Genomic DNA, 16,761 nt, shown 5'->3' with positions numbered 1-16,761 from the left:
TTTACTTGTCCAAAGGGTTCAAAAATATTTTTGAATCCAAGTCACATTTGAAAAGCTTTACGTAAGGCTTTTCAAATCATTTAGTTGAATTTTTCCAATTTTTTAAATTAGGTGTGTTAAGATGAAATTTGTATCATCAATTAATTGGAATATTGTAAAATAGTACAATTTGTTGACCAGAATAAAGAATGGGACATATTATTCAGTTACAACAAGAGTGGTATTGAGCCTTTAAAGGTATTCTGTAACGTACGTACTGGCGTATTTGACGGGTGACAATCAGATTTAGTAGACAATAATTCAAGTTTAACACTATTTTTCTTATCTTGGTTAAATTGTGTCTTGGGAGAGCAATATTTGTTAGTATGTGAACCGACTATAGTAATGAAGAATTGGTACCAGGTGGGTGAGAAACAGTGATCATACCCTGCCTCGCCCACGACCCATGCTAATACTTCTAGCTAACCATGACATTAGTGGAAACAGGGTGTGGAAAATTCCGGGGTGTTTAGTCAAGTGTGATCACGGCTCCACAGCCCCTATCCACTCAACTATCCCTATCCACCCCTTCTCCCCTCGACTACCACGTCTCGGTATCCCTCGACTACCACGTCCTCTTATTCCCTCTCAACTACCACGACCCCTTATCCCCTCGACTATCACGACCCCATATCCCCTCGACTACCACGACCCCGTATACCCTCTCCACTACCACAACCCTTTATCCTCTCAACTGCTACGACCCCTTATCCCCTCGACTACCACGACCCCGTATACCCTCTCGAGTACCACGATTCCTTATCCCCTTGACTACCACGTTCCGGTATCCCTCGACTACCACGACCCATTATCCTCTCTCGACTACCACGACCCCTAATCCCCTCTCCACTACCACAACCCTTTATCCTCTCAACTACTACGACCCCTTAACCCCTCGACTACCACGGCCCCTTATACCCTCGACTACCACGACCCCTTATACCCTCTCGACTATCACCACCTTATCCCCTCGACTAGCAAGACCCCTTATCCACTCTCGACTATCACAATCCGATATCCCCTGGACTACCACGACCCCTTATCCCCTGGACTAACACTACCCCTTATCCCCTCGACTACATAGAGGCCACCATGGGGCTTTTGTTGTAAAGTCAGTTTCCAAGACCCAAACCCTAACCCTTGACACTGACACAGCCCCGTATCTCCTCAATTGAATACACCTTTAACTGTGTATTTTAAATGTGAGTAACACAGGTGAATTCCGTTAAAAATATCCTTGATCAAGTTTCAGTTCTTTATGTTAAATGCTTTGTGCAACAATATTTCTATATAAATGGCTACAAACAAGGAAAATAAACAACTGATAGAAAAAATATCTCCTGTTTGAAAGATTTCAATGTATAAGTTAATATCCATGTTTTACACGGTTTGTACATGAATTATGGTACTTATGTCTATCTAGTATTTGTATATATTTTTACCTGTGGAGTTTATATAGATATATAAATGGGTAAGTAATAAAATACATTTAGTATATCAAATATTTGTTAAAATAGATATCAGCGATTTGTATTGAAGGCGGGGGTCACGGTGGCTAAGTGGTTAAGACGCTGGCTCGCTAGCCTGGAGGTCTGGTGTTCGATCCCGGCATTGGCCGAGAAAGTTCATCAAGATTGTCAGTGATGCAGGATGGAATGCCTGACAAGGACAGCTGTCTAGTCTTTCGGATGGGACGAAAAACCGAGGTCCCGTGTACACATTGGCGTGCACATAAAAGATCCCTTGACAGTTGAAATTTGATATAAGCGTAGGCCGTAGTGCCGCTGTCCGGGAAAAATTTCCCTCATAGCACACTGTATGGCGTATGCCCGTCTTTATTAGCCCAGTTTGGAGCAGAACAGTAGGACGTTAAACCCCATTTCATTTCATTTATAGTGAAGGTTGTAAATAACTATAACTTATGCATAGATCTTACTTTCAGCTGTTGTATTTTGTTGCACATTTATCATTAATCAAAATCGAAAACGAAATAGTGATGGGTTTTCGCAAGCAAAACGAATTAAACCTCTAAATTTATTTTTATCCGCCGACGAGTTACAGAAAATGGGGTATAAAGTCTTACAAGCCAGGCCAATGGAAATGGGCATACATTGTGTTCTGTGAGGGGAATGTCTCCCGGGCAGTGGCGCTATGTCCTATTCGTAGTTCGCTTTCCAATTTTTAACGTGTCGGTCCTGGGTTGTCGTCCCATCCGAAAGATAACAGAAGGCCGGGAAATCACGAGGAACCTCGCTGGCCAACACCTTGATAGAGTCTTACTCACTGAGCCAACGTGACTCGTATGTTTTAATTTAATTTAAAAATGACAAGCTGGTTATGGAAGCCGTCACGTACCCCCCCCCCCCCCACACACACACACACACACAAACACACTAATTCTTGCCTTCGAATTAAACATACATTGTGCAAGAGCTAAATCTGTCTATTGCAGGTCTTTCTTTAGGCCTGAAATGTTATCTAAATTATTAATTAGACATTAATTAACTTATCCAGACCATAATCAACTCTAGATGGCATCGCTAGCCTGCGATCTTAAGTGGATTTTGATCCGATTTACTGCATGACTTTCCTTCTCGATTAAACGATTAAATGGATAATCGAGACTATGCTGTTTAACGTACTGACTTTAGTAATGATGACCGAGGCTAGGCAGAAATTTCATTCGCTTAGTTCTCGGTGCATAGTGGATCAATTTGAATGAAATTATCAGCAAATTGCCTTTACGTTATCTAGTTTTTAATTATTATAGTGAGAACTGCCAACTCGTTATCGAATCTCCCATAATGTATCTTTAACTAAATGGTCCTAATCTCACTCCTATAAAAAAACTCCATACAAATATTTAAAGTAGACAAGGCGCTAACTCAACATCATTATTGGTCAATTTAAATCAACATTGATGGTGTTATCTTAGCGTGAAAGGATGGAATTCTGATATCCAATACCCAAGACAAAATTAACATTTTAAAATTGGCACACGAATCGCGTGCTAGAATGTTTTCGAGCGCCATCTGTAATAAAGCGACACGATGAACGAGGCTAAACATACCCTATAGGAGAATACTACGGATATAGGCTGGAATAACCAGACGCCAAAGACTGTCATTCAATTTGGACTGTTCGTGTATTTCGCCGAACATAATTAACTGATTAGAAATTACAGTAAAAACAGAAACGATTAAATATAAATCAGTTTATATACATTCATATTTCATTATTGTATGCGTTGCGACCCATTTGTGTCCGTCCCTTTCTAGGTGCCAAAGAATAGAGATTCAGCTCCTTTAACGGGGCTAAATCGCTAATATTTGGGACCTAGAAACGCATACTGGTATAGTGGTAAAATGTATATTTTGTCTTAAATATTGGATAACAGAAGCTCATCTTTTCCCGGTAAGATCACAATATTAATGTTAACACAAGGTACAATTTTATGGATACACAATTACTGAGTTTAATACTAAAATTGTACCTTGTGTTAATACGTTCAATTACTAAATGCCAATCAAAGAAAACATTAAAGATACATTATGGGAGATTCGGTAACGAGTTGGCAGTTCTCACTATAACAGTTAAAAACTAGATAATGTAAAGGCAATTTGGTGAAAATTTCATTCAAATTGATCCACTATGAACCGATAACTAAGCGACTGAAATTCCCATAAGCCTTCGTCATCATTACTAAAGTCAGTACGATAAACAGCATAGTCTCGATTATCCATTTAATCGTTTAATCGAGAAGGAAATTTATGCAGTAAATCGGCTTACAATCCACTAAAGATCGCGGGCTAGCGCTGCCATCTAGAGTTGATTATGACCTGGATAGGTTAATTAATGTCTAATTAATAATTTAGATAACATTTCAGGCCTAAAGAAAGACCTGCAATAGACAGATTTAGCTCTTGCATGATGTATGTTTAATGTTGATTTAAATTGACAAATAATTCGTGTTTGCGAAGTCGAAAACTGTGGATGATATTAAGTTAATGAATGAGCTACTTTAACTGTAAGACTAGGTTACTTTAAACTATGAGTCAGCTAATCATATTTATATTTATTTCCCTTACAATATAATACAACAGGTATGTCACACCAGACTCGTGTCTTGTGTTTTCTAAGGAGTCACTGTTTATAGGAGTCTAGTATTAAAACTTTTCTCTGGTAGGAAGTCAATATGAAAGTAAAAATATGACGAATAAAGGTTATATAATCTTCTGTTTAAAGGGACAATAACACTCTTGCTGGCTTGACAGCTCCAATAAATAAATATTAGCCTTATTCTAAGTATTAGATGTGTTAGTGTCCTACCTGTTGTGTAAATTATCCATTACATCCTATTTTACTTGTCCAGAGGGTTCAAAAATATTTTTAAATCCAAGTCACATTTGAAAAGGTTTACGTTAGGCTTTTCAAATCATTTAGTTGAATTTTTCCAATTTTTAAAATTAGGTGTGTTAAGATGAAATTTGTATCATCAATTAATTGGAATACTGTAAAATAGTACAATTTGTTGACCAGAATAAAGATTGGGACATATTATTCTGTTACAACAAGAGTGGTATTGAGCCTTTAAAGATACACTATAGGAAGTGCAGAGGGGCCGCACTGCACGCAAAACAAAATCTACAAGATCGACAGAATATAGACATTACAAAAAATAAACAAATATCAAATCAAGTGAATGTATCCACTGAGCTGTGCAGTCTCGGGTCTGTAATTGTACAGACTTCACTTAGTTACGTTAAAACGCCATTTCTTGTCAAAACTTCAAGCATTCATAACTTCGTTCAGAATAAATAATTTGAATGAAATTTTCAATATATTCATTTTGATATTATCTATTTTTGAACTATTATAGCAAGAACGACCAGCTCTTTATCTAAATCTTACATAATGATACTTTAAAGAGCATCCGTTTCCTTTAGAAATAGAAACTTCAATAATATTGTCAAATACCCTCCATCCCCCACAAAAAAAAAACCACAAAAAAACCCACCAACGTTTCAAAGCACAGATTTAAATATAAACATTTGCGCATCAAAAGAGAGCGAGCGGCCAGTGTTCGGTGAATATGGCGAGAGAGAGGAAGTTAACCGGGGGGCCCGGAGAAAACCCACAGGCTGGACAGGCGACCCTTCTCCTGGTCAAGTACAAGCAAGGAATCGAAACCGCGCTTCTTGACTCAAAGACATACCTCATGATCCGACACGCACGCGTTAACCAGCCCCACCCCCATTAGACAAACTGCGGACATCACAGACATATGTATCAAATCAAGGGAATGAATCCTGGACAAGGAAAAGGTATCAAGTCGTTTGGAAGGGACGAAAACGGACAAAACGATTAGGTCGAAGCATGTATAGTGTATATATTGTTTATATAATAGTCCGGTGGCTGAAGGGGGGGGGGGGGAATCGCCACCCGAGCTGTGAATTTATGAGACCAAGTTTTTCTAGACCAGTTTTTTGCGTAGATTCCGAATCTAGGTGGTGATCAGGCGTTTGATGGGGCGTTTTCGAGATATAGGGGGTCAAATGCCTACAATGGGGGTGGAGGGGGAGATGTCATTATGTTGACGTAATATATTAATAAAACATAAATTTCTAAGACTGCCATCTACAAATAAGTGTTTATGATGCGCCTGGACATCTGTTTTGATTTGTAGGGAGGTGGGGTGGGGATAGCAGGTGTGTGTGTGTGTGTGTGGGTGTGTGTGTGGAGGGGGGAGGGGGTCATTATGTTGACATAATATATTAATACAACATAAATTTGTAGGACTGCCCATCTTTAAATAAGTGTTTATGATGCCCCTGGACAACTATTTTGATTTGTGTGGAGGTGGGGGGGATGGGGGGGGGGGTTAGCAGGTGTGCGTGTATGGATCGGGGGGAGGGGTACAATTGGCTGGAAGTGAGTTCACGTTGACGATTTTCTTTGAGCTTGGTAAAACATTACTTCTTAATTCCACTGCACATCTCTAAATATGTGTATACAATTACCATTGTATGGGGGAGGGTAAATGTATTTTGGGGGACAGAAACCACTTGGTTCAAAATTGACCTGAGAAGTGTTTTCTCGAGTTTTCGTTCAGTGCCAAAAGAGTTAGTTTATATACTGGTTATATAACATGTTTATACATTAAATACGACTAATGAGCTGTTTAGATAATATGTTTATATATTTTCAGAGTTATATTTGGGATATATATTCTGTTTATCATTAACTACAACTAATGGGTTGTTTATATATTTCAGAGTTAGTTTATATACTGGTTATATAATATGTTTAGATATTAATTACTGTTTATATCATACCAATGAGCTGTTTATATCATATTATGTTTATATATTTACAGAGTTAGTTTATATATTGGCGACAACTACTGGGTTGTTTTTCCTGTTAATTGTTATACTACTTACTGTTGTGTAAGTTGATTTAAAGTTTTTTTTCTGAGTGGGTAAGACGCTGGCTCGCTAGCCTGGAGGTAGCGGGTTTGATCCCGGCATTGTCCGGTATAGTTCATCGGGATTTTCCGACGTAGTTTCTCCTTGTCAGTGGTGAAGGACGGGGGCCTGATAAGGACAGTTGTCTGGTCGTTCAGATGGGACGAAAACCGCGGTCCCGTCTATACATTGGCGTGTACGTACAAGATCCCTTGACAGTTAGAATTCGATATAAGAATAGGCCATAGTGCCACTGCCTTGGCAAAATTCTACTCAGCACACTGCATGGAGTATGGCCGTCTTTATTTGACCAATCGGAGCAGAACAGTAGGACGTTAAACCCCATTTCATTTCACTTCATTTTACAAAGTTTATCATTATACATCTTCGCGTTGTCAATGTATGAAATTAAATAAAATGGTGTTTAACATCCTACTGTTCTGTTCTGTTCCGGGCATACAACATACAGTGTGCTATGAGGGACATTTTGCACGAGATCTATTTTTTGTCCCATCCAAACAACTATTGAAGACAGGTTGTATAGAACGGCGTGTCTGTTAGCATTAAATGCCACCTAGTCTTCCATGCACCAGATCATGTACTTAACAAATTTGTGTTTAACTGTCTTATAATAGGAGATTCAATATAAAAAGGTTAAATAAAGAATCTCAGATAATAAATGACTAGTCCGAAAACAAAACATGTCGGAAGTAAATAAAAAATCAAGAGAGAGAGAGAAATGGGGTTTAACGTCCACTCGACACAAACTAGGTCATTTCGGGACTAACATATGGTTCAATTTTATATCAATAATTCGCTTGCGCGTAGGGGTCTCTAGCAGTGGGAGGAAACCGGAGGACCGGGAGAAAACCCACGAGGTTGGACAGACAACCCTACTCCTTGTCACGTACAACCAAGGAATCGAAACCACGCTAATTGACTCAATGACAGACCTTATGATACAACGCGCACACGCTAACCATTCGACCCCACCCCACCCTCTCCAAGAAAAAAGAAATGACTAGTCTCGAAACAAAAAATGTAATGTTAATTGTTTCTGGTTTTAGTAACAGTAATATTTTATTAAAGGGACAATAACACTCTTGCTGGCTTGACAGCTCCAGAAAATAAATAATAGCCTTATTCTAAGTATTAGATGTTTAAGTGTCCTACCTGTTGTGTAAATTATCCATTACATCCTATTTTACTTGCCCAGAGGGTTCGAAAATATTTTTAAATCCATAAGACATTTGAAAAGCTTTACGTCAGGCTTTTCAAATCATTTATTTGAATTTTTCCAATTTTTTAAATTAGGTGTATTAAGATGAAATTTGTATCATCAGTTAATTGGAATATTGTAAAATAGTGCAATTTGTTGACCAGAATAAAGATTGGGACATATTATTCAGTTACTACAAGACAACAAGAGTGGTATTGAGCCTTTAAAACATTTGAATGTTTTATCCCTCTTTTCAGTATTTGTGCCGTACGAAAATTAAAACAACGACATTCCAAGCGATGTGAATCGTGTCAGAACAAAATTCAAGACGATTTAGAAGCAGGTTTTCCACATAGTTCAGGGGAGACAACTACAGAATACATTGACGATGATTCGGTTTTCATGGGCGACTATTCCACCCCAGAGAAACGCGAGAAAAACAAGAGGAGGCGGAGGGAAACGACAACAAAAATTAACAAATATGAAGACTTTGAGGTTATCGAGCATTTCTCAGAAACAGAAAATATTCAAAATGTCCTTTCATCTAAGTCTAGAGTTGAAGAAAGGGGGCTTACTCCCGTTGAACCCGGTTATGACGAAGACGAAGCCTATAATGATGTATTAGAAGTCTTTAGCAATAAATGTGGAGATGTGCGCTGTGACAATCGTGCAGATGTTGGTCCAAATCACGCTCCACCACTTCCAAAAAAGTATAAATCTCGAACCGGGAATCTTGATGTCGAATACAAACATAATACTCCCGTCCAATCCGAATACGAGGGCCAAGCGATATACGACTGTTTACCCCTCCCACGCCCAGTCATTCAGAACCAAAGACGGAACTGGCAACGGGCAGACATTAACCCGGATGCTCACCGAGCAATAAACGCTGAGCTGCTTCCAAGTTTTTACCCGAATTCTCGATCGCGAACCCAATCCGAAGGAGAGTCCATAGATAAACCGGAAGAGAATCGCAATGATATTTCAGACTGTCGCTCTAGGGTACACTCTCTATCTGGCGCACGAATATAACACTGGACTAAAATAAGAAAATAGGAGCGGAGCTACTTCTATTTACAGCGTAAACTGCTACGTTTACATCGAGCTCATTTCTTACCCCCACCCCTATTTTACCGTGACGCTGGGTTGTATGTTTGTGTCGCTCCAGACACTCTCTATCTAGCACGAATATAGCACTGGACTAAAATAAGAAAATAGGGCGGAGCTACGTTTTTACAGCGTGAACTGCTACGTTTCCATAGAGCTCATTTCTACCCCCTACCCCCGCTCACGACCCCCACCCTCACCCCTGTATTTTGTTCTATATTCTACTGTAACTATAGTTTGGTGACCGGCTCGCTCTAGCGATACCAATCTCGTTATAGTGGCTGTTAGCCAATTTTGGAGTTTTGGACAATCGTTTATCAAAATTACAATTTTAACTATTTATCTGAGTTATCGTCGTTATTGCTGGAATAAGCCACAAACCGAAGAATACAGCAACACTACGGCGATAGTATCTTGTATATTGTATACTTTATAGTACAGTGTATATTGTATAGTTTACAGTATAGTATATTGTATAGTATATTGTATATAGCATAGTTTATAGTATATTGTATATTTTATAGTATATAGTATAGTTTGAAGTATATTGTATATTGTATAGTTTGTAGTATATTGTATATAGTATATTGTATATGTAGATAGTATATAGCATAGTTTATAGTGTATTGTATATAGTTTATTGTATATAGTTTATAGTTTATTGTATATAGTTAATAGGAAATAAATCGGAAGTGACAGAGTCCGCTGTATATTGTATATTTTGTTCAGCATATTGTAACGTTGCATGTAATAAACTAATGAGTACACTCAAAGGAAAGTGATTGTTATTATTATGCCTTAATTAATCTGATGTATTGATTGTTATAAATTGTTTTATTCATGGGTGTACTATAAAAGTGTGATTGTATTCATTACTGATCATTGCTTGATAAAGATACCTGTAAGGGTACTGAAACGTTGCATGTAATAAACCAAGAAGTAGTAAATGAGAGATTAGATAAAGAGTTGGTAGTTCTCGCTCGCTATAGTAGTTAAACAATAAATAACGTTAAGAGAATATGCAGAAAATTTCAGTCAAATTGCTTCACTCTGAACCGAGATATTAGAAATGTATTCAAATCCATTAAGTTAAAGATACATTATGGGAGATAAGATAAAGAGATAGCAGTTCTCGCTATAATAGTTAAAAACTAGATAGTGTAAAGGTAATTTGCTGGAAATTTCAGTCAAATTGATCCACTATGAGCCGAGAAAGAAGCGGGTGAAATTTTTGCATAGTCTCGGTCATCATTACTAAAATCATTAATATAAACAGCATAGTCTCGGTTATCCACTTTTTCTGATTTAATTATCAATAGCCGTTAGCGGCATATAGGAATCTAATCGAGCCAACATCGAAGGCTAGCCTTGACATCGAGAGTTTATTATGGTCTGGATAAGTTAATTAATGTTTAATTGATAATTTAGATAACATTTCAGGCCTAAAGATAGACTTGTAATAAGCAGATTTTGCTCTTGCATAATGCATGTTTAATTAATGTCTAATTAATAGTTTATATAACATCTCAGGCCTAAAGAAAGACCTGCAATAGGCAGATTTAGCTCTTGGATTATGTGTGTTTAAGGATATTACTATCCTGTATGTTTACCGATGGGCCTGAGGCCTAGGGCTAATGGAATTGAAAATGAGGAGCAACATCGGAGATTTGGTTTTGAAGAAAAAAAAATGTCGGATTGGTGTTTATCAAATACGGTTTAATACACCACTGACAAAATTCATAGCAAAAACAACGAGGAGGGTCGTTTACAATCTGATTAAAACACAGATCCTATTTCGTTTCGTTTCTTATAGTTCAAAATTTCGTTTTACTTGTCTTTACTACACTAGGATCTGGAAGAGTTGTTATATAAGCCGCGTTCTTGATGATGTGAGGGATTAGCCAATGAAAAGATTTGTTGCGGCGAGCTTTTGGCGTGAGGTGCACAGAACTGTGGGTAATCCACTAGAAACGTCAATGCTGATTGGTTAAATCAAATGTCTGACGTCATAGGTTCAAAAGCCGCTCGTATGACCTCTGATGCGACCTCCCAAAACAACTGTAGTGTAGGCCATCGAAAGTATAAAAAAAACGAAACGAAATATAAATCTGTATTTTAATCAGATTTGATCATGGGTTCAGGATCATCATTAATTAATATTTAAAAATCAACTACTAAAGAAAGGGGTTGTGTATATTTCATCATTAGCAGAAAATTAGAAATCGTAATAAGAGTAGGGTGTATTGTCGTTGTCAAGGCAACATTGCATGCAATATGTTTTTCTTTCTGGTTGGTTCAGAACAGAAAGCTGTTAAACACCATTTTACTGGTCTTAAATCGGACAATTGCGGGTCTTTATTTTTACTTCGTATTGGCCGAGAAAGTTCATCCAGATTTTCCGACGTGGTTTCCCCTTGTCAGCGGTGCAGAACGGAGGGCCTGACAAGGACAGCTGTCTAGTCCTTCGGATGAGACGAAAAACCGAGGTCCCGTGTATATATTGGAATGCACGTATAAGATCCCCTGGCAGTTGGAATTCGATATAAGAGTAGGCGACAGTGCCGCTGCCCGGGCAAAACTTCCCTCATAGCACTCTATATGGCGTATGCCCGTCTTCATTAGCCCAGTATAGGAGCAGAACAGTAGGACTTTTAAACCCCATTTCATTTCATTTCATTTATATTATTTAAACATTAATTAACATGACAAGCCCATAAATAGCTCTCTAGGTCATCGGGTGGCTTCGAATTTAAGTAGATTAGAATGCTAGGGTCATTTAATGATCTAATTTAAAAATAATGAAGCGAGACTATGTCCCGAATAACAAGTACAGTTGTTACAATGATAAACAGTCAATGCTACATATTATCAAAATGTCAAACAGTGCTAACTTCGCTCAGAATAAAGTAACTTGAATGAAACTTTCAAGATATTCATATTGCATTATCGATGTAATTATGTATGTATCTATGTACGTATGTATAATGTGTACATGTATATAAATCAGAGAGACGGGTTACACAGTGGCATAGCCTGTTCCCCAATCCAAATCCAGATTTAATGAATAAAAATATTGTTTAAAAAAGAAAAAAAACCATGTACAATATTAGAATTTTGAAAATTTATGTGAATATGAAAGAGGCGTCCATGTTAACTGGCTGTTAAAAGACACTCACCTCTGTATATTTTTTAGTGATTTTAGTGACAATGAAAAAATATCGCGTATGAAAAAAGAGTGGACATTCCTCTCCCGCCCTTTCACCTTCAGCTCCCCCCCCCCGCCCCGAGCATTAATTGACCCTCCCCCTCCACCATCAACCCTATAGATGACAGAATTGTTTTGTTGACGGGAAACATTTTATTGCTTACTTTACCTTTCCACAAGTTTTATTTTGGTTTTATTTAAATATTCTAAAAACAAAACAATAAAAATGGGGTTTAACGTCCACTCGACACAAACTAGGTCATTTCGGGACCAACACATGGTTCATTTTTATTTCTATAATTCGCTTGTGCGTAGTGGTTTTTAGCAGTGGGAGGAAACGGGAGAACCCGGAGAAAACCCACGAGGTTGGAAAGGCGACCCTACTCCTTATCACGTACAACCGGGGATTCGAAACCACGCCAGTTGACTCAATGACAGACCTTATGACAGCACGCACTTGCTAACCATTTGGCCATTCAACCCTCCTCATTTCCGGAAGAACACACGGTTAAATTTTATGTCAATAATTATCCGTTGAGGTCTTTAGCAGTAGGAGGAAACCGGAGGACCCAAAAGAAACGCACGAGGTTGGACAGGCGACCTAATACTTGTCACGTACACGCGAGGAATCGAAACCACGCCATTTGATAAATGGCAGACCTTGTGAATTTTTTGTATATCTTGAAAATCAATAAAGTATGATTGGTGGTCTGGGATCTTACGTCCACGCGACACAAACCAGGTCATTTCGGGACTAACATATGGTTCAATTTTATTTCAATAATTGTAGGTTAGGATAAGGTAAACATTGGGCGCTAGGTCCAGAGTTAGGTTTAGGGTTGGGATTAGCGCTAGCCCTGTTTATATCTGACGAAAAGCTGAGCTGGCCTTATCATTTAGCACTAACCGACTCACACGATAATATGATTAAGATCAACCGACAAAGAAAACAGGAAAATTTCTCCATGTCAGTATTTCATGTTTTTGTACCAAGTACTACACAAATCCGTTCAAAAATAAACCACAAACTTGAAAAATGACAAAATCATTTTATTTACTGTAGAGTTCAGAAGTTGTTGAGTACTAACGGCACGTTTTTGTCACGTGACCTATTGTATTTTACCTGTGAAGACAGGTATTGTTTTATGTAGGTAATTAGTTGAAAGGGAAGCCGACAAGGTCAGGAATTTATCAAGGTGTGGAGACTTATGTTGTTTAAAATGAATTTTGATTTTAAGATGAAAAAATAGACGGATGCGGAAACAATTTGTCTGACAATAATTTATTGTGAATTTATTCATAGTGAATGAGACTTTATATTTAAATAAGAGAGGTCTCTCTGAATTAACAGTGGTCGAATACTTACATTGGATTTATGTGTCTACGAATTAGGATCCGTCGATTGGTTTTATTTAAATGAAATTTGTGCGGCTAAAATTATTTTCTGTAAAACTGTGATGAAGAAATTATAAACTTTAAATTTTAAGACTAGGTTTAATGAACGGCAACAAAACAAAAGGAATTTTTTACATAGGAATAGCAGTAAAACAAAGGAGGTTAAATTCAATTATTTTAATTAGATTTTTAAACCATTTTATTTTAACTTATATTTGAGTGAATCGCGTCTGTTTGATTATGAAAATATATCATTTAAGGATTGTTTGAACCTATTTTTATTAGATAGATTTAACCTTATTTATATAGTTATAATTTAATTTTTCGAATTCTTTGAATGATTATTTATGCCTGAGAAGATCTGTTTAAGTAGTAAAGGAAATTTTCAACTGCTCCTTAGATTAAGGCTCCATCATGATATAAATGCAAGTTTGTCATCTCGTCATAGGTTAAATGTGCATTATAAATTATCTAAGGTGTGAATGTGTATCGCCTCGGGATATATGAAGTAAATGACGTCACCAACCGGTAAATATTAAATCTATTTATAAAACCTAAAAATAGAAGAAGTAAATAATGAACTGTTTGTATAAGAAATATTTCCGGAAGTAGAAACTAACCTGAACTCCTTCTTTAAATTAACATTTTGATAGAATTTAAGGCCAAAAAACTCACAGTTATAACAGAAATTGAAAATATAATGATTTTAATATGTTAAATACATAAAGATTCTCACCTTTGAAATATTTGCCGCGACATATAACCCGAACTCGTTCCTTTTATAAACATTTTGATAGAATTTAAGACCAAATAATTCACATAACAGAAGCAAGCATATACTAAAAGCGGAAATTTCAAATTTTTAAGTTATATTTTTAAAATTTATTAAAATAAAGCCTGAAAATAGATGGTATCCATAAACAGTCCTACCTTGTTTAAGAATAATCCTATTAATCCTATAATTCACTATTGCCAGCTGAGAAATTGGCAAAAATATCATTTTCCTCTTCATTTTCAAACGTTTGGAAAGCTACTCCATGGTGGAGAATAGAAAACAAGGGAGGTAATTGGGAGGTAATTGTGTTATTATTTCCTGTGTAAATGAGTTTTAAGTGTGAGAATGACACCTATGATCGTATAATTGTGAGTTGACAACCTATTGAGCAAAAGACATAGAAATAATTACGTTTTGACTTTCTTAGAAAATTTGAAATTCTCGCTTTAATTTGAATATGTTAAATACATAAAGATTCTCGCCTTTGAAATAATTACCGCGACATTTAACGTTTTAAATTTGCTCCTTTGCGTTCTGTTAATGTTGTAGGAAACTCAATGTAATAAAGAACGAAAGGGGGACAGTCATTAGTTTTACGTAACATCATATCATTCTTTATATTTATTCTTGGGGTTTTATAAAAAAATAAATTGTGGTTTTATAAAAAAAAACCACGGATTTTTGTGACCAGCCATTGAAAGCGATAAGATCGAATAACAGTTACCGTTTTAACAAATTGTTTCCATCTCAAGATTACCGGTATCAAATTATTAGGACACGTGGAGAATTTATATATTTGGTGCCATGTCTTTTTTCTGTCTTGTCCGCAGGTTTATCTTGTAGAATTTTGTTTTGCGTGTAGTGCGGCCCTTCTGCACTTACTATTCAGACATTTCTAGGAGTTTAATTATCAGAAGACAATTTCAGACGTTATCTTAATCCGACGGTTCCTGGAAGAGAATTCTGAAAAGCAATGAAGACGGTTATCAACTTAAGCCTTTTGGTTCTGATTCTGGTCATTAGAATTTCAAATTCAGGTAATATATTTATACTAAAGGATTATCTGGTCTCATAATGTCTAGATCATGTTGATTACAATCTATACTGAGGATTAATGTCTAAATCCTACTGAAATAAAAATGGTTTAAAATTGAATACGCCACCGTTTGAAAAATGAAACCACTTAAACCCAATAAATCAACACGGCATGAAAAAACATCCGACAAACACCGCCCCCCCCCCACACCCCCCCCCCCCAAAAAAAATAAAAAAATTAGCGTTTGTAGATGCAGAAACATGTTATAATGTCGGTGCTTGATTGAGACAATTCCATGTAGATTTTTACGCATTATGGAATTAATCAAAGTACGGTTAGACTTTGGTGTTAAATCTAACGGACGTAAGGGTTCAAGGTTGAAATAGAAATATTTAATATTGATTTATAACACCTGGCAACGTCCAGTGTTTTCATGGAGTTATAACATACTATATTATCATCTTCCATCTTATTGACTACATGTATATCAAATCTGAACAGTTCTTAAAATAAAGATCTAAAATAGAATAATGTTTGTCAATCTGACTAAAGTACAGATCTTTATTTCGTTTCGTTTGTTTATACCTTTGATGGACTCCACTGCATGAAGTAAAGGGTAGTGAAAGCAAGTAAAACGAAATTTTGAACTATAAAAGACGTTATGGGAGATAATCGTGAGAATTATTAGAGAATGTGGGTGGTACCAGAACTCAAGCAGTCAGATTTCATAAATTAATAGGCATTTTCAACAATTGGTATGATTTACGCAAAATCATCTCACATAAGTTTAATATTTATAACCATTTAAATACTATTTCAGCACCATCAACCTACACTATCAAAAGTTCCAGTGTGTGCTATGGTTCAGATCCTCACTGCACACGTCATGCTTTAGGCTGTGGCGAAGTCACTTCTGTTATTGGAATATTCCAAGGCGTATACGGGTTTAAAGCGACTGGTTCGTTCTGTAGAGACGTTTCGGCCTGTTCAACAGTCAATTCGGAAACTTGCTGCTCTAAACAGAAGGGTGATTGTGAAGCTGTATTTCGACCCAATGATATAGAAACGTTGTACAATAATTGTTCTGGCCAGGCTACTTGCGCATTCAATGCTCCCAGATTGACAGCCAAGTGTTCCACCCACACGTATAGAAGTATTTCTGTATTTGCTGATGTTAAATATACGTGTGTTAAAGGTATGTTTATGTAGTTAAAATAGCTTACAGCATATTTTTAAGTCTATAAATTAACGAAAATACGTGAGTACTTATTTAAAACGGCCAAACGATTTTGATAAACATCTGTAAGATAATAGTGAATTAAAATTACAAATAAAATAATTTTAAGGCCAACCCCCAAATGAATTATGACCGTCTTCATTATACCGGTTGCTAGAGAAAAGTAGGACACTGAACACCATTGAACACCATTTTACGAATAAGGCCTTCCATTAGGATTCCGGGGGGGGGGGGGGTGGATGGCTGAATGGTTAGCGTGCGCGCGCTGTATCATAAAGTCTGTC

At 36.9% G+C, this 16,761-nt stretch overlaps 1 protein-coding gene and 1 long non-coding RNA gene across 5 annotated transcripts in view; both read left to right on the top strand.

The window, feature by feature from the left end:
• The first annotated feature begins 1,412 nt into the window (after nt 1-1,412).
• On the top strand, nt 1,413-9,014 carry LOC126810393 (uncharacterized). The gene is made up of 3 exons (XR_007675206.2): nt 1,413-1,510; nt 6,416-6,485; nt 7,980-9,014. It is a non-coding gene; the product is annotated as an uncharacterized LOC126810393 (long non-coding RNA).
• A 4,148-nt stretch (nt 9,015-13,162) lies between these two features.
• The window catches only part of LOC126810378 (uncharacterized), a 28,700-nt gene continuing 25,101 nt past the window's right edge, over nt 13,163-16,761 (top strand). For 2 of the 4 annotated variants that reach the window (XM_050535409.2, XM_050535405.2), the window contains exons 1-3: nt 13,249-13,590; nt 15,035-15,241; nt 16,061-16,435. In XM_050535409.2, the coding sequence (XP_050391366.2) occupies nt 15,178-15,241; nt 16,061-16,435 (439 nt within the window). In that variant the 5' untranslated portion in view covers nt 13,249-13,590; nt 15,035-15,177. The other 2 variants (XM_050535407.2, XM_050535408.2) reach the window with 2 other exon arrangements.

Source organism: Patella vulgata, chromosome 2, assembly GCF_932274485.2.
Source record: "Patella vulgata chromosome 2, xgPatVulg1.2, whole genome shotgun sequence".
Lineage (NCBI taxonomy): Eukaryota > Metazoa > Mollusca > Gastropoda > Patellidae > Patella > Patella vulgata.
Note: the sequence above shows the minus strand (reverse complement) of the source record. Positions and strands in the feature narration are given on the sequence as shown.